This window comes from Mesoplodon bidens (genome assembly GCF_964165515.1).
Source record: "Mesoplodon bidens genome assembly, chromosome: 1".
NCBI lineage: Eukaryota > Metazoa > Chordata > Mammalia > Artiodactyla > Ziphiidae > Mesoplodon > Mesoplodon bidens.
The window spans coordinates 70,358,394-70,376,861 of record NC_138176.1 but is presented as its reverse complement, the minus strand read 5'-3'; the positions used below and the strand labels follow the sequence as shown (position 1 = coordinate 70,376,861).

Sequence of the window (18,468 nt, the reverse complement as noted above, 5' to 3'; positions counted from 1 at the left end):
CATGACCCATCATGAGTGTTTCCGTAATTCCACCAGCGACACACGCGGTGGCTCCCAGGAAGGCCAAGCCGGGGCAGGCAGGGAGGGTATGAGTGGACACCGTGGAGCTTCTGCCCCTGGGGCACGGCCACGGCCCTAGGGGCCTTCGTCACAGCTCTTGTCACATCACTTGTCCCCAAAGGCCAGCCCCTCTGCACCAGGCTCCTCCCCTCCAGCTATTAGCCTGGGTCTGTTCCCCGATGGCCCACCTGTAGCCACCCTCGGTTGCCAGCTCTGACCTCCCCAGCAGCCTGCCTGCCCTGCCCCATCTCTCTGGCTGCTGTCCCAGACCCCAGGCCTGCTCTGTCCACTGACCTGCCCTCAGACAGACTCAGAGCCCCTTAACAAGGAACTCAAGCCCCTTGCACTGCCATGACCACATGAGGTCATAGCCTAATGCCTGGCACAGCCAGAGAGCTCAGCAAATGCCAGCCATCCCTATGTCCAGCTTCATCTCCTGCTGCCCCCAGAGGTGCATGCCCAGGTAGCACTGAGCTGGTGGCCAGCTCCAAACCCTATCATTTCATGCTTCTGAGCCTTTCCAGACTCTTGTCCCCCTGCCTGAAACACCCCTAACTCATTGTCTGCTGGGCTGAAGCATCCCTCCCTCCAGACACAGACCCCTGAATCTTCCTACCCTGATCCCCGGGCCTAGCCCACACCGGGTTCCACAGGACCCTGGTCATTTCTGTCCTGCTTGCTATCACATGCCATCCTGCAATGTCCGCCAGGCTGGGAGGGCCTCCAGCGTGAGGACAGTGCTCTCTTGACCACTGGATAATCACCAGTGCCCACCACAGAGCCTGCCTAGCACAGGTGCTGATGACGAATGAATGCCCCAGGTCTGGGAGTTTTGCACCTTCACGCACCCACCAGATGGTGAAGGAAGTGGTTCCCAATGTGTGTTCCGGGGAGCAGTCCCATGAACTATAACCAGCTACTGCTCACTGTGAGGGTTCCACAGAAAAATTAGTTCGGGAAAGTCTGCGTGAACAAGGTAGAATCATTTCTTTGGTACAGGAATTGTCAGAGCCTTCGACAGGCTCTGGCTGTCCTCAAAAGCAAATAATAATTTAAAAAACTGAACATGTACTGAGTGCGCAGACATCACACACCGTTCTAAGCCCTATGCCTAATTCCCTATCTCACCCTCAAGACAACTGGGTGAGGCAGGAGGGCCCTTTACTCCCATTTTATTGATAAGAAACTGAGGTCCTGAGAAGTCAGGAAATGGCCAAGAGTACACGGCTGAGATAGGAGCTGGGTTTGAGTCTGTCCTCTTTATCTCCAGGACAGCAGGCAGCACTTTCCTCAACTTACTTGACCAGGGAACTATTTTTTTCGTGGAGCATCACATAGGCCGAGGGCTCCTTGAAACATCAAGGAATATGCTGCTCTCTGCAAAGCTCCCAGCCACAGGTGTGAACTCCTGGCTCCAGGTGTAAGACCTGAGGGTACGACTCTTGCCCTGCCACTTCCTGCAGTATGACCTTGAGCAGATCATTAACCTCTCCCGGCCTCAGTTTCCTTATGCATAAAGTGGAGAGAACAATATTATTTACCTTACAGGAATGTTGCAAGGAATACTGAAATGTGTAATGTATGACAAATGCTTAGCACTGTGCCAGCCCCGCAGTAAATGTTCAGCGTCAGCTGCTGGCATTAGTCCCAGGGTCTGTAAGGATTAATGTTAGTGACTTGTTAGTATCTGTACTAGTGTTAAAAGGTCAGGGCGAATGCTGCCCTACTGTGCTGTCCCCTGGTGTCCCTGTGGATACCTTGCTCTATATACCATGGGCATACCCTGTCCCTGACAACACTGTCATAAAATGGATTAACCTTAAAGTTATGCTCCATTACAAAGCCACAAAATTATCTCTATTAAAATGACTTGCCATAAAATCCTCAAATAGGACCCCAAATTGCACATTTAATCCCCCTTCTCCTACCCCAATCTCTAGCACATTACTGGTTAATTGCATTTCTAAGACGGAGCTCAGGACTCTCACCCGGAACTTCTGATTGATGGGATAGACGACTTTTGCCTTCAGTGCAAACGCTGTGATATTGCTGTTGAAAGATGGCTCACATTCCTGGGAAGGGAAAAAAAAAAAATGGCATGGGGGCTTTCAGTAAAATGAAGGACAAACCACCAAGAGTTTCCAAAATGCCACATCCCATTTGTAACAGTGGCCTCGGGAAGGGCCCGTAATAAGCACATTTAGTGCTCACTTGCTAGAAGGATGGATGGATGGATGGAAGGTTGGATGGATGGATGGATGGATGGATGGGTGGATAGATGGACATATGAATGGATGGACAGATGAATGGGCAGGTGGATGGATGGATAGATGAGTGTTGGGATGGGTGTGGGAGGGGTAGATGTACAGATGGGTGGGTGGGCGAACGGACCAATGTTAAATAGCACATTCTTCATTTAATTCCAAGCCTTCAGCTTTGGAAGAAGTAAGGATTTAAATAACGTGACACCACCAAGAGTTTTCCTAAAACTTGTGAACCACTTTTTGGTGGAATAAGGAACCAAATATTTTTAGCACTGCCAGGTGTATAAGCACTTACATGTGGCAATATGCATGTAAGGCTTTTGATTAGACCCTTAAATGAAAACTAGTCGTTGGGGCTTCCCTGGTGGCGCAGTGGTTGAGAGTCCGCCTGCCGATGCAGGGGACACGGGTTCGTGCCCCGGTCCGGGAGGATCCCACAGGCCGTGGAGCGGCTGGGCCCGTGAGCCATGACCACTGAGTCTGAGCGTCCGGAGCCTGTGCTCCGCAGCGGGAGAGGCCGCAACAGTGAGAGGCCCGCGTACCGCCAAAAAAAAAAAAGTAGTGGTTGGACAGGTCTTTTCACTTTCCTGAGCCTCAGTCTTCCCAGACAGTAAGCAGGTAGCGCATCTGCCCCCAAGGACAGTGTGGATGAAGCTCCCAGCAGAGCTGCTGGAACAGAGCAGAAGTGAGGCGATGGACAGCTATAAGTCACGGTAGTAAAGAGCCACCATCAAACACTGCTCAGGGATCATCTCCCCAACCGCAGCTGGATGGACTGATTCGTGCCTGCTCCACACGATATAGAAAGGCCCCACATCCTTTCCATATCGCTCTCCTGTTAGGGTCGCCCCTGCACTTTGCACGGTCAGTGCTGGATAAATGCTTGGCCACAACCAGCGGGTGAATGAAGTTGAGTGGGCGGCAGTTCAGAAGCCCAGCACTCCAGGCCGGGAGGAATCTCTACTCGCAATTCTGAACTGGCTGGAAGGTGAAAACTGCATCCACATCAATTCCAACGCTTTGCAACTAAATCTTCAAAAAAAGAACTCCATAACAAATGACTGATTTCTGATTGCTGAGTTCTCCTTGGAATTACATATCCTATCACGAGGAAGGCAGAAGAATTTATCGCTTCCTCACGTCGTGTGATGTTGAAACAACACCCGACAGAGCCCGTGACGTGGCCTGTATACATCTCCAGAGAGGGTGTCGCCACGTGCCCTTCTGAGCAGGGCAGGGGGGAAGCTCTGGGGCAAGGGCCCCAGTTCTTGTCATGTCTATCTCTCTCTTCGGACTCGCAAAAATAGACTTAGATGACAAGAATGGGGAAAGACCACCAACATGTGGTCCTTAAACTTAAGGACCATTCATATGTCCATCTATCCATCCTTAAACTTCCAAGGACCCTGCCATTTCCCAGATGGGGAAGATGACACAGAGAGGTTGAGCTGTGCGCCCAAGGTGACACAGCTATTAAATGTCAGAATCAGGATTTGAATCAAATTCCCTGGCTCCAGAGTCCCTCCTCTTCAGCTGACACCATCCATCTCCTTCGACATGACACAAACGAGAACAAGAGGAAGAGTCACGCTTCACCACGCCCCAGGGACACAAGTTGGATCCTGAGATACTTGTCGCTCCCGTATCCGCCACATCCAATCGACCACAAATCCCACCAACTTAACCTCCTAAACATCTCTCAAATCCACAGCCCTGGCCCAAGCTACCATTATATTTACCCCAAGGGGCAGCAATAGCCTCTTACCTGGCTCCCCATCCATGTATTGAGGGCCTACTATGTGCTGGCACTTGATGCGTGTTTGCTCATTTCCTTATCACACAACAGTCAGCTTGGGGAGGTTGGTGCTATCATAATCAGGCCCATTTTATGGAAAGGCAAAGGAAGGCTCAGAGGTGGACACTTTCCAATCCCCCTGTGGCCATCAAAAAACATACAATTCCCATCACTTCCTGGCTTAAAACCCTTCCTGGCTTTCCTTGGATCCAAGGGAGCAAAGCAAGGCCTGTCCCCAGCTCCCAGCAGCCAGTCCCACTCTCTTAGCTGGGGGACTGGTACAACAGCAAAGCGTGGCAGTAAGACTAAAAAGGCTGACTTCAGAACGGGTGACATAATCTGTGGGGCCCCGTGCGCGGGTGGGTCTTAGTCAAAATGATTAAGAATTTCAAGACAGCAGAGTCCAGAAACTGGCAGGGGGCGGGGGGAGAAGGGGGCGTGGTGACTGGGCACAGGGTCTGTGTGACCATAGGGCATGTCCACCTATGAAGCCGGCCCTGGCTGATGGTCCAGTGGAAACACACTTTTTCAAGGAACGATGCAAAAGCAGAAAGAGCACTGTGCATTTTTAAACTTCTTCCAAACAGAGGTGAAAAGAAAGGACAATGAAAGGGGTAGAAAATGAGAGGAAGGCTTGGTCTCTGCCTTCCAGGAGTGCATCTTCTAAAGAGGAGACACCAAACGAACGTTGCATTTCAGGGGAAAAACATAATATAGGAAGCAAAGAATATAGACGCAGGGGTCCACCTGAGATGGACCGAAGCAGAACCTGGGAACTGGGAGCCTGGGCTGTTTTTAGTTTTTCACAGCTCTTCTTATTAAGTTCAGAAGTCCTCTGAAGTCTGACCATCTCCCCAACCATAGCAACCCAATTATTCAGAAAATTGGCTGTAGTGCAAATTTACAATGTAAAACTTGTTCAGCTGAAGCAGTGCGATTATTCAGAAAATTAGCTAAAACATAATTGTAGGAAAAGAAAAGCCATTTCACTCTCTGACAAAAGGTGCTCTTTTCGGCAAATGCACAAATACCTCCAGAGGGGAGGTATGCACCCTCCCTCCTCCACAGCCAAAGGACAGGAGGAGGCTGGGGAGTAGCATGCCTCAGAGCCTTCTGGAATTTTGTTTGTTTGTGGCTAACATGAGCTATTTATCAAAACAGAGTTCATGCAAGGAGTGGTGAGGACCCCAAATGCCTTGGTTTTCTGGGCATTGGAGGATGTCAGTTACGGCTCAACTTGCCCTGTCAAAATCAGCCCTGCCCTCATTCCTTGACAAGCTCAGCCTGCAGAAGGCAGGGGCATTTTGGCAAGCTGGTCACTGGAACGGGCAGTTCTTTAACTTAACTCTTGGCAATTATTAGCTTGATAATGGGCATCGGCAAGGCACAGCTAATGGTTAACAGGTAAAACATTACCAGGTAGAAGAAATGGGTTAGACTTCTGGGGAGGTGGAGAGACTTGGCTCCCCGGCAAAGACTGACTCACTCTGTGGTAGGAGTGTTCACAGAGTTGATTCATGGGTGACCCTGTGGGGCCACCACCACTACTGTCAACACAAAGCTGAGAACCCTGAGGCTCAGAGAGGTTATTTCTCTTGCCCAACATCACACAGCACACAGGTGGCAGAGATGGGCCTGGGTTCCAGGATTCTGGATCCCAAAGCCAACGTTGTTTGTATCATATCTGAGGCTGCCCTTTCTGTGAGAAGGGTTTTTTTTTTTTCAAATAGGTTTATTGAGATATAATTCATGCAACTGAACCATGTAAATTGAATACTTTTCGGTATATTCACAGATAGTGCAACCATTACCACTGTCAGTTTTAGAACATTTTTATCATCTCAATAGGAAACCTGTACCCTTTAGCTATTACCCCTACCCCTTCCATTCCCCGCCCCACCCTAAGCGACCACCAATCTACTTTTGGTGTCTGTAAGTTTACCTGTTCTGGACATTTCAGATGAATGGAATCCTATAACATGTGGTCTTTTGTGACTGGCTTCTTTCAGTTAGCATACTATTTTCAAGTTTCACTCATGTTGTTTTTGTGGCTGAACAGTATTCCATTGTATGAAAGGACCACATTCTGTTCATTCATTCGTCAGCTGATGGACATTTGGGTATCCACGTTTTGGCTATTGTGATTAGGGCTGTCAGGAACATTTGTGCACATGTTTTTGCGTGGACGTATGTTTTCATTGCTGTGAGCAGGGTTTTAATCCTAGGGGGTGAGGGGAACAGAGGCATAGGGATAGATGAGGGAGAGAGAGAAACTAAGACAGGGAGACATCACAAAGCCACACTGTCACACTCTCACACACAGGCCCACAGAGATGCACATGGAGAGAGACACACAAAAACAGAGATGGACACGCAGCAAGATGCACTGATACACACACAGACAGACACACATGGAAAGACAAGCACCTGGAAACAGAGAGGCTGGGAGTGTGAGCTCGAGACACACAGCACAGACAAGGAAGGGAGGACTCATCTCTGGGAACAGCCAGGCACTCTCTCTTCCTCTCCAGCTCCCCATGTCTCAGCCCTGGGAGGGCAGCTGATTGCTCCACGGGGTCTGGCCCAGGGTGGGGAAGGGAAGCCCTGTCTCCAGAACCCTTGGGAAGTACAGACAGGGGGGTGACTCGAGCACTGAATTTTCAGCTTAACTAGAAGCTTTTCCTATTCATTTCCAACTTTTTGGTGAAATTTGTTTTAGAATACCCAATGCACTTTCCTTGCTTGGTAAGCAGAAGCTGCAAAACATGACTGAGTGTCAGAGGCTGCGGGGTGTGGGGAAGCAGCCCTCCCGGGCAGGAGCTGAACACCCCCAGGCCCAAATCTCAGCTACGTGACTGAGGACACTGACCTGGCTCCACAAGCCTCAGTTTCCCCATCTGGAAAATGGGCAAATAAACAAGGTCTACATCATGGGGTGCTGAGAGGACTGCATGAGGGAATTCACACGAGTGTTTACATGACTCAAAAATGACACGTGAAAATGCCTGGAATTCAGTAGATGCTAAATAAGAAACTTGGTTCCAACCTTTCCCCTTTTCCCAGCATATCTCTCCCTCTCCCTCTCCCCCTCCCCTCCCCTCCCCCCTCCCCCCTCCCCCTCCCCCTCCCTTTCCCTCTCCCTCAGGAAGTGACTAGAAAGAACACATCTTTGGAAGAAACGCCCTCTCCATCCATGGAGCTTATGCAGGAAGTGATGCCCTATGGGCTGCTTCAGGCTGGATGGAGTGGAGAGAGGAGCAACAAGGAAGGTACAGGGAGCACCCAGCTTTGAACATCTCCATCAGAGGCCCAGAACTCCCACTCCTAGATACTTACTTAAAAGAAATAAAACAAAATGAAAACAAACAAACTTACACACAAACATTCACAGAAGTGTTGTTCAGAACAGCCAAGCACTGGAAACAACCCACACTGTGACACATCCCCACAGCGGGCTGAGCAATTAAAAGGGACAAATGACAAGTGCAACGACGACCTGGATCAGCAGGCACAGGAAAGCATGTGATTGCATTCATGTAAAATTCTAGAACAGCAAAACCAATCATGGCGATGGAACTCACAGCAGTGGCTGCCTATGAAAGGGGCACTAGAGAACTTCCCGGAGTAAAGGAATGTTCCTGATTGGGGTCTTGGTTACAGGGGTATATATACTTGTCACTCATTAAACTGTAAGCTTAAAATCTGTGCATTTTTTCTATGTAAACTATACCTCAAAAAGAAGCCTATTGGGACATGAGATTTGTTGGGGCTCCTCTGGATGAAATCCAGGTAGGGCACGGGACACCCAGCGTGAGTCTCTTCCAATGCACCCCAAACACCCAGCTTACGTTCAGAGCCTCCTCATCCTTTAAAGTCGGTGCTTCTCTCTTCCTCCTCCTGGATGGGGAGCCGGTTTCCGACGGGGTCTGAACGTTAGGCTCCAAATTCTTGAGCAGACTCTGAGAGTCATCTTTCTAAGATCCAAAGGTGGGGTGGGAGGAACACATTGAAATTGGTCAGCCTAGTGCCCCTGTGACATTAGCCATCAACTCCCCACCCCCAGCCACCACGGCTGCTCATCTCTGTTCCGGGCCTGGCCCTCTGTGCAGTGCTTCCCTCCACCTGGAGTCAGGTCCACATCCTTCAAGACTGTCCAGGTGTCACCCTCCTGACAAGCCCCAAAGCCCCATCTCAGCGTGTCCTCAGGACCTGGAGGCAATACTTGGATCAAAGGTCATTCCAGGGCTTCCTTGGTGGTGCAGTGGTTAAGAATCCGCCTGCCAATGCAGGGGACATGGGTTCGAGCCCTGGGCCAGGAAGATCCCACATGCCGCAGAGCAACTAAGCCCGTGTGCCACAACTACTATAGCCTGCACTCTAGAGCCCACGAGCCACAACTACTGAGCCCGCGAGCCACAACTACTGAGCCCACATGCCACAACTACTGAAGCCCGTGCACTGCAATGAAGAGTGCAACTAGAGAAAGCCCGCATGCGGCAACGAAGACCCAACGCAGCCAAAAAAAAAAAAATCAGTTAATTAATTAATTAATTAATTAAAAGCTCATTCCATTGTTTTTCTGAGTTGGTCCCCACTTCCCCAGCTCCTGTAGCCTGTGAGCTCCTTGGGGTGGGGTAACAGCTTAACATGGAGAATGACACATAAATATTAAAATTCCTGTTATTTCCTATAATGTGATTGGATAATTTTAAAGAAAATATCTTAGGTAACCTTAAACTATAGAATGGTTTGTCTTGTGAGCTACAGTTGATGCTCATTATTTGTGGATTCTGTATTTGCAAATTTGCCTACTTGGTAAATTTATTTGTAATCCCACAAACCGACACTTGGGGTGCTTTTGCGGTCCTTCCTGGACACGAGCAGAAATGTGAAAAATGTGAATTGCCCGATGTGCAGTTTCCAAATGAGATTGAACAAGGCCACACTCTATTTTCTTGTCTCAGCTCATACTGCAAACAAGTGTCCTTCCCATGTTCTATTTAGTACCATTCTTTTTTAGCATTTTTGTTGGTGATTTTGTTGAAAATGACCCCTAAGTGCTGTCTAGTGTTTCTAAGGACAAGAAGACTGTGATGTGCCTTATGGAGAAAACGTATGTATTAGATTACCTTTGTTCAGGCATGCGTTATAGTGCTATTGGCTGTGAGTTCAAGGTTAATGAATCAACCATGTTAAATGAGGCATCTTTAAACAGAAACACACATAAACACACGTATTGATTGGTTAATGAAAATATTGTGACCAGGATCTTGTAGAAACAAAACCCTGCATCTCCCCTGGGAGCAATGCTTCAGTATTTGCTAATCCTACGTTTGCACTGATTTTATAGAACATAATTATCTACTGTAGTAAAAATCCTATTATGCCAGAGACACTTACCAAGCCTCTCTTTGACCACTGGCTGCTGATGGATATAATCTTGAACTGAGGATATATCACCAGTTTGTCATTGAGTTAGTAACCAACTATTATAGCGCATCTACTCAGTGTCAAGCCTTAATCTAGTCACTGGGAATAGAGTAACGAACAAAACAAACAAAGCCACAGCCTTCATGGAGTTTACATTCTAGTGACAGAAGAGAGACATAAGCAAACAAAGAAATAAATATATAGTGTGTCGGAGGTGTAAGTGCTATAGGGAAAATCAATGGAGGATGGGGGAATGGAGAGTGATGGGAGGGGATGGCCTCTTGGACAAGGTGACATTTGAAAAGAAACTTGATGGAAGTGAGAGAGCAAGCCATTCAGATATCACAGGGACAAGCATTTCAGGGTGAGGGCACAGCAAGTGCAAAGGCCCTGAGGCACAAGCATGCTCAGCATGTCCAGGGAAGCCCATGTGTCTGGAGCAGTTGGGGGTGGGGTAGGCAAGATTAGATGAAGCCAGAGATTTGGGGGTTGTTTGTTTAGCAGCCATAGCTGACCAGCACAAGGCTTCTGCAGGGAAGGACCTGGTGCAATCACTGTACAGTAAAGACTCCAGGAGAAAAACCTCAGTCACCCAAGGAGGAGTATCAGATTTTTTTGCTCCCCAATTAAAAATGGCCAGGAGATGAAGGGTCACCAGCCATTTCAGGACAGATTCTAACATGAAAGACAAAGCCCAAAACAAACAAAAGGAAAAAGCAGGCAGGAAACAGACACTGCATGGGGAAAAGAAAACTAAAAACAAACAATTACAATATCCTCAGAGAGATAAGAGAAGATTTTACAGTCACAAAATAAGAACAGGCTAGTAAAAACATAGAGTATTCTGAGGACAAAAAGAACTCTTGAAAATTAAGAACATGAAAAACTCAGTACAAGTATAAAGTTGAGAAAAGTCTCCCAAAAAGCAGCATAAAAAGACAAAGAGATCAAAAATAGGAGAGAAAGAAGATAATTAGAGGCCCAATTTAACCAAAAACTGATAGGAGTTCCTGAAAGAAGCAACAGAACATATAGAAAGAAAAGAGTCATTAAAGAAATCAAGAAAATGAAGTTCTAGATTGAAAGGGCCTTCTGAATGCACAGCACAATAAGTAGCATTTGATTTTCACCAAGACCCATCCTGGTGCATTTCACATACTGGGAGTAAAGAAAAGATCCTTTAAGATTCTATTGAGGAACAGAAGAAAAAAAAGAGATACCATGCAAAATATCAAGGATCAGAATACAAACTGATTTCTCAACATCAACAATGGAAATTGAAAGACAAATGGAGAAAATGCCTTCAAAATTCTGGGGGAAAATTATTTCCAACCTGGAATTCTATAACTTAACTACTCTAACCAAATTAAGTACAAAAATAGAAAAAAGATATTTTCAGACATGGAAATTCTCAAAAGAACTTCCACCTATCCTCTTCTTAGAAAGCTACTGGAGGATGTGCTCCACCCAAATGAGGAAATTAGCCAATAAAGACAGTGTAGGAGATCCTGAAAGAGGGTTCAACCCAGGAGAGAGGTGAAGAAGTTCCAGCATGATGGCCCCAAGAGGTCCCAATGGTGACAGCAAAAGCCTACAGCAGCTGTTTCTTGAACTTTAAGAACAAAGAGACCATGGGTGGGCTTGTTAAACACAGCTTGCTGGACCCACCTCCAGAGATTCTCATCGGTGAGTCTGGGGTGGGGCCCAAGAACTGTCATTTCTAACAAGCTCCTAGGTGACGCAGATGAGATTGCTCTGGTTCACTATGAGAATAGCAACGGTCTAGAGGCAACCGGCTCATATTGGAGAGTTCGGAAGCTTTCTGGGAGAGAAGTTTTCCTAGAAGAGAAAACTGATCAAATACCTAATGTATTCAAATGTCTTGAAAGAAAATGTAGACAAATGGGGGAAAGTTTACTGTTAAACAGATGATAAGTACACAGAATCTAAGCAAATGAAAAAAACGGGTAATTATTAATTTCAGGGAAAACAAGTATTGTGCAAAAAAGGAAAGTAATCATAAGTACAGCGGATCCTTGGCTGACAGTGAATTATGTTTATAGAATTGTAATAGCGAAAACACCAAATACTGATTTCACCAAAATTACCCCATAACCACATAGGGAGGTGGTGATGGTGGATGGGGAGGGTGTAAATATGAAGGATGGGAGAAAAGAGAGCTAAATCACTCCGCACTTCTGCAGTGGGAAGTCAAGCAGCCATGTCAGCAGGTTATTTAGAAGTAAATGACCAAAATAGCCAGCTGAACAAGAGTCGAACAAGATGGCTTCTGAAAAGTGGGAAATGGTTGCAAATGAACATTTTAAATTATGTGAATGTGTAACTTTGATGCAAAAAAAAAAGTTTTAATGATGAAATAAATAAAACTAATAAACAAAATAAAACAGAAACCACAAAGGGAAAGTGGTGCAAGACAGAATTATGAGCTGGGTGACCTGGACCACAGGAGGAGAACAGAGTGCCCGGGGCCCAAGAGGGAGGAAGTGTCTGATCCAGCCTGAGGTTGGGAACACTTCCCTACATGGTTTTCTTTCTGGGTCCTGAAGGATGGGTGGGACAAGAGGCAAAGAACAGATGTGCAGAAGTGCAGCAACATCTGGGGATCAAGGGGATTCTGGGTGGCTGGATGCATGGACGCCCATGTCCCAGGGAAGGTCAGCTGCCTTATATACCATGCGAGGAAACTGGACGTGATCTTGTGTAGGTAACCAGGAGCCACTGGAGGTTTTTAACCAGGACAGTCATATTGCTTCTATTTTAGAAATAGAAACTAGAGGCGGGAGACGGAGGAAAGGAGGACACTTAGAAAGGAGTGCTACAAAGGTCACATCCAAACCATCAGAAAATCCAATCAGCCCTACCCTTGAGCCAGAGCCCCCTCCATAGCTACAAACCTGGTCTGAGCCACCACCACCCTCAGCTGGACTAGTGCAGCTGTGACCGACCAGCTGTGCAAACCCAGACAGCTTGGTGAGTCTCTGTCAGACTCAGCTTACTCAGTTGTGAAATGGGCTACTCTATGGTCTGAATGTTTGTGTCCCTTTCCCTCTCAGTTAATGTGTTGAAATTCTAACCCCCAAAGTGATGGTATTTGGAGGTGGGGCCTTTGGGAGGTGATTAGATCATGAGGGTGGAGCCCCCCATGAATGGGATTAGTGCCCTGATAAAAGAGGCCCCAGCAGCTCCCCTGTCCCTTCTGCCATATGAGGACACAGCAAGAAGCCAGTCATCTGCAACCTGGAAGAGGACCTTAGCCAGAACCCAACCATGCTGGCACCCTGATCTTGACTCTTGGCCTCCAGAACTGTGAGAAGTTTGTGTTGTTTATCAGCTACCCAGGTGATGGTATTTTTGTTATAGCAGCCCAGACTAAGACAGATACTAACTGCCACCTTACCAGGTAGCAGGTGACTAAACACTCTGACTTAGGGGTTCAGACAGACTGCAGTTGAAATCCAGCCACTGTTCATTCATCATGTGACCCTGGACAGAGAACAACCTTGCAGAGCCTAGATGTCCTCACCTGGAAAGTGAGGCTGACAGTCCCCCCACTCAAAGGCTTGGAGTGAGAATATAGAAACAAATGCCCGCAAACTCCTGGCAAGGGGCCTGGCACCCAGGAAAGGCTCTGACGTGTTATTTCCCTCTTCACACAAGGAGCCCGTGTCTCTTAATCACCAGCGGGATGTGACAACCTCAAACTTAGCTACAAGCATCTTGCGCTATGTTAATTTCAACTTTTATCACCCCTTTGCAGCACGACACGCCCCTGAATTCACCTGCCATGTGAGATGCTTACATCTGCTGGATGCATCCCCTTCTCATGTGGGCCAGGAATGGGGGAACAAAACCACACCACCTTATCTCAGATCCCACCAGACTTCATCCCTCAAAGAGGTCAAAGCTGCAGGAACCTAAAACAGTGATCATACCACCACTGATGGAATGCCTGCTGTATGCCCGATACCTCCACACAACATCCGATTCCATAACAACGACTGCCATATGAAGCATCCATTAATCCCTTTCAGGCAGCCACCTGTGACCAATCCCATCCACCTCCTATACAGTGGCTTTGGGGTTAGACACACACGCCTGTCATTTGGCAAGTTATTTTAACCTCTCTGTGCCTCAGTTTCCTCATCTGCAAAATGGGGACATTAATGGAACAAGCTCACAAGCTGTTTCGCAGAGTCAATGAGATCATTTTCAGGTAGAAAGTGTAGCTCAGCACCTAGCACACAGCCAGAATTCAATAAATGCTAGCATTTTCATTTCCCCATCACAGAACTCATGATGGGGCTGTGTTATAATCAAGTGTTTACTTGCAATCTGTCCATTCAGAGGCTGTGAACCTCCAGGGGCAGGAGCAGGGTTTATCCTGTACATTGATGTGGCGTCTAAGCCCCTGGGCCATTCCTGGCAGTAGAAGGTGCTCAGCAAACTTTTACTGTGTGGTCAAATGTTGAATGCATGCTGATGTAGCAGCTGGGACTCAAGAGGAGCTAACTGGGTAATGCACACAGCAAGGAAGCAGAATGGACATCCAGGGGTGGGGAAATCCCCTGCCCTCCTGTCCACCACGCTGAGCTCCGCCCATAAGTCCAAACGCTTAGTGCTACAGATGAGGAGACTGAGGCCTGGAGGCCTTCATCGGCTAAGGTCACACAGCGTTGTCAGATGGAGCAGACACTTCAGGGCAACTCCAAGCCAGAGCCCTTCTGTCACTTGGCCGGCTCCCCCTGAAATCACTGTCTCCAGCCGCCTCCCGGAGCAGAAGGGGAATCCTCCCGGAGCAGAAGGGGAATCCCCCAGGGCAAGACCTTTTGCGAGCGATGCCCAAGATCACGCTCAAATAGACTCAGAGAAGGGGGCTGGAAACCCGGACCACAGGGCCGAGGAAGACTGCGCCCCCGCGCCCCATACCCCGGTTGCCCGCTCGGCCGACCCACCTGGTGCGGCGGACGCGGGCGGGCGGCGCGGCAGCCGAGCCAGAGGCCGAGGCCGAGGCCGAGGCCGAGTACGGTGCCCAGCAGCACGGCGGGGACCAGCAGCGCGGGCGCCGGCCGCACCGCGTCCCGGCCCAGCTGCAGCCGCGCGTCGCTCCCGCAGGTCGCCGCGCCACGGGCCATCGGGAGTGCTCAGGCGGCCGGCCCGCCGCATCCCACCCGCCGCCGCGCGCTGCCCCCGCCCGCCGCTCGGAGCTCCATCCCCGCCAGGTCCTCAGTGGACCTGGTCCCCGGCGGGCCAGGGGCGCGGCGCGCTCAGCCGACTCCTCCGGCCTGTGCAGCCTCCTTCCTCCAGCTCCCCTCCAGCTTCCCGGCGCTGCCCAGACGGAGGGAGGAGCCTGGACCCTCCGCCCAAAACTTTGAACCACCCCCGCCTCCAGCCCTGCCTTTGCACTGAGCATGCCCGGCCAGAGGCGTGCTTCTCAGCCAGGAGGACCTTTTGGGAGGAGTCTTGTTTTGCAGGGGCCTCTTGATTTCCAGAGGGGGAGGGGACCACAGCCAGGGAGGAGGGTGTTGCTCGGTTGTTTAGAGTGCTTAGGATTTGTTAAGCATTTAGCCTGATGATCCGAGTAACTTTCTTAACAACCTTCGGAGATGGGTACTATTAACGCGCCTTTCCTCCTGATGAGGATCAGGGTCAGCACTAAGTGATACATTGCGAGTCTGACTCAGCTTTGCTCCTGACCTCTACCAATTGGCCCCCTTTGGACCGCACAGTCCGGCCTTGCCTCTGAACTTGTTTGCCTGCAGACTCCTGTTTTAATACTATTTTCTTCCAGGATGTCAATGCTTTCCTCTAAGACTACGTGTACGGAGATTGTTACACTCAGCCCCTGCTAGCCAGGAGATGCTGCGTGGTCATTCATTCACTCAGCATTTCCAGAGACCCTGCTGTTTGAACCAGCACCAGGGCAGCCACCAACCAGACAAGGTCCACCAGTGAGGATTTCACGGCTGTGTGGGGAGATAGGCAGAAGAATTCAGCAACTGTTCTTTCTTTAAGCAACATTTACTGATGCTAGCTCTCTTTCTGGGTGCTGGGGTACACACACACACACACACACACACACGTGCATGCGCACATGAATGCAGTCACACCCCTACCCTTTGGAGCTTAATTCCCTGTGAGAGCCAGAGCAGGGGTACCATGGGGATCTCTGGGGATCCAGAGAGGGGTTTTGTATCCTTGACCTGGATGTCCAGCTCAGGTTTCCAGCTTTTTCCATCATTTCCTCTTCACTCCTTCCAAGTTGGCAAGATGGGAACTATTATCTAGATTTACTTTTTATAGATGAAGAAACTGACAGCCAGGCAGGAGAAGTGGCTCATTCAAGGTCTTGCAATAGGAAACTGGGCACATATATTCACACCCGTGTCTGTCTGGTTTCAGGACTCACACTCTCTGCCATGTGGTTCTTCTTAAATGTTTCCTTAGGAGCATCTCCAAGGCTCCTGGGAACATGTATGAGCGCAATAACCAGAAGTTCTTGCTTTATGCTGGCTATTTCTTTGGATACTCAGGCTTTTATTTCTTAAAATGTAGTGTTCTTTGCATCTTACTTTATTATAAAATTGGTTGCATATCGAAATCATCCTTTACATTTCTCACTAATAGAATTAATGCTCAAGCAATATGCTAGCATTTAGTCTTCGGCCTTGTCTCACTCCTGGCACACGCTGCGTACCCCCAAGGACAGTGTACCCTGTGCGGAAAGCTTGGCTAATAAACTCTCAGATTCCCAAACCCCACTGTCTTGTCCCTGTCAAGTCAGGAAAGGACGGTGCTCGGAGGGGCAGGGTAAGAAGGAGCACAGGTGCCAGGCTCCCTGGCCTGAGGCTGCAGACAGCATGACAGGCTGCCCTGCAGGAAGGCTGCAGGAGGGTGAAGAGGTGTAAGCTGTCGCTGCGGGCCCAGGGCAGTAACAGCCCTGCTGCCGTGGAGAGTTCTGGGAGTTTGCTCAGCTGCTGCCTCCTGGCTCCAGACACCAACTCCCCTATTTTTGGTTCCCCAGAGAGGTCCCCCAGTGGCTGTCCTGACGACCTGCCCACCCCTCCCTCCTGGGGGAATGTGAGGGTGGCTTCTTGGACATGTCCGAGGGCTCATCCACAGCAAGGGTTCACACAGTGGGAACCTCACTGGGTTGAACAGAACCCTACAGGACATGAACAGCGGCCTTCCTCTCTAGCCTCTGAGCTGCCTTTTCCCTCCTAGCCCCTCTCCTTGTTGTCCTGTGTCCCCATGACCCTGCCTCTACAAAAGTTTCACAGTTGTCTAATAGCGGGGTAGTGGGCCGGGGCAGACTCCGGATTCAGCGCGGTGTGTGTGTGTCAGGGAAGCCTTGCTGGAGCAGGTGAGTCTGAGCTGAGACTTCGAGAACGGAGGAGGCATTAATGGAGGGGCACTTGGAGCCCCTGAAATCTTTGGAAGCAGGGGTCACCCAATCTGATTTTGGTAGAGCCCCCGGCTGGGGCGCGACCAAACTCACGTGTGGCCGCCCAGCGCCCGCCGCGCCAGCCTGGCTCCCTCCCTCCCACGCCGGTCTTGGTCCTCAGCCTCCTCCGGTCCCGCCAAGCCCCAGATGCCTGAGTCTGTTCCAGAAAACTTTCCGCGGAGGCTCTCACTGAGCATGCTCGGCGGCGGGGCGGGCCTGGGGTCCGGAAGCTGCTCCAACTCGGCCTTCCCCCGTCACGTCTGGGGTCTCCCGTCCCTGGCTGGCGATGGGCTTGGCGTGCGCCCGGGGGCGCGCCACGTGGGTGCTGGCCGGGGGCCTCCTGGCTGCCGCCCTGGCGCTGCCCGCGGGGTCCGGGCACCGAGGCCGGCTCCCCGCGGACCCGGGTCCCCTCCGGCGCCCCCTCGGCGCCCAGCCTCCCCCGGATCCCCGCTCGGCTGGCGGGGTGGGGCCTGAGCAGACCGCGGAGGTAAGGAGGGCCCGCCCCCAGTCTCGGGACTGAGTTGGGAAGTTTGGCTTCACCCTATACCCGCGGCGGGGAAGCCCCTTCGGGTTAGGGAAATTACCCTAAAGGGCGGGCGGGATCTGAGTAGGATGCAACCCGTGTTCCTTTCCGCTTGTGGCCAGCAAACTCCCTGGAAAGGTGGAGATAGCGGTGTGGCTGGTGGCTGTGGGTTTGCACCTTGCCAGAGGCCGGGTCGATCCCCCTAAGTAGCCTAAGAGCTCTGTGACCTAGGGCGGGTAGCTTCACTTCTCGTGCCTCAGTCTCCTGATCTGTAACTATTGCAGGATCCACCCAAGAGGGTCGATGTGAGAGTTTAGATGAGCTCGGGAATGTAGGTAGAGCATCTTACACAGGTGAGTGCTTCGGGACACTGTAGCAGCTGATAAAAGGCACTATTGCTGGGGTTTTCTGTGACTGAAATTTAGCCACTTTCTACTTCACCCCGCCCCTTCCTGTGTGGTCCCTAACTTGGGAGGCCACAGAGCTCTGGCTGTCACCCTAGATTTCCCCTCTCCCTCCGCCAGATCTGGTCACCAGTCCCCCTGCCTTTTCCTCCTCATCAGTTCTGATGTCTGCTCCGCACTCCCTCGCCCACCCGGCTGCACCCACTAGGTTCAGTCCCCACCCCTCAGCCTCTGGCCTTTGATGGTTGTTTCCTCTGGGTCACCCTCACACCCTAATTTCCCGTCCATTCCTCCCCCCACCTCTAGGTGACCTGTCCATGGTATACACCTGACCACTCTGCCCCGCCCCCCGCTCGCCACTTATATTCCCTTTCCACCCTGACCCCTGTTGCAAATCCAGGCTTCTGTTCCCAGGAATGTCTGTCCAGTGGTCTGGCCCATCGCTGCCCTGTGGTCCTCCCAGCCCTCCCCCAGGGCCCGGTTCCTCTTACCCTGTTGAGTTTTCTACCTGTAGACCCCAGGGTGCCTGC

General features: G+C 50.2%; 2 protein-coding genes across 8 annotated transcripts in view; one reads left to right on the top strand and one right to left on the bottom strand.

The window, feature by feature from the left end:
- The window catches only part of EVC (EvC ciliary complex subunit 1), an 81,126-nt gene extending 66,205 nt beyond the window's left edge, over positions 1 to 14,921 (bottom strand). For 4 of the 6 annotated variants that reach the window (XM_081236962.1, XM_081236963.1, XM_081236965.1 and 1 more), the window contains exons 1-3: positions 14,523 to 14,920; positions 7,968 to 8,093; positions 2,049 to 2,132 (exon numbers count right to left, since the gene is read on the bottom strand). In XM_081236962.1, coding sequence (XP_081093088.1) covers positions 2,049 to 2,132; positions 7,968 to 8,093; positions 14,523 to 14,702 — 390 coding nt within the window. In that variant the 5' untranslated portion in view covers positions 14,703 to 14,920. Of the gene's footprint in view, positions 1 to 2,048; positions 2,133 to 4,089; positions 4,259 to 6,061; positions 6,130 to 7,967; positions 8,094 to 14,522 lie in introns of those variants that run through there. The other 2 variants (XM_081236967.1, XM_081236966.1) reach the window with 2 other exon arrangements.
- A 2,321-nt stretch (positions 14,922 to 17,242) lies between these two features.
- Positions 17,243 to 18,468, top strand: part of EVC2 (EvC ciliary complex subunit 2) — a 144,157-nt gene continuing 142,931 nt past the window's right edge. For both annotated transcript variants that reach the window (XM_081236924.1, XM_081236926.1), the window contains exon 1: positions 17,243 to 17,498. In XM_081236924.1, the coding sequence (XP_081093050.1) occupies positions 17,298 to 17,498 (201 nt within the window). In that variant the 5' untranslated portion in view covers positions 17,243 to 17,297. The remainder of the gene's footprint in view (positions 17,499 to 18,468) is intronic.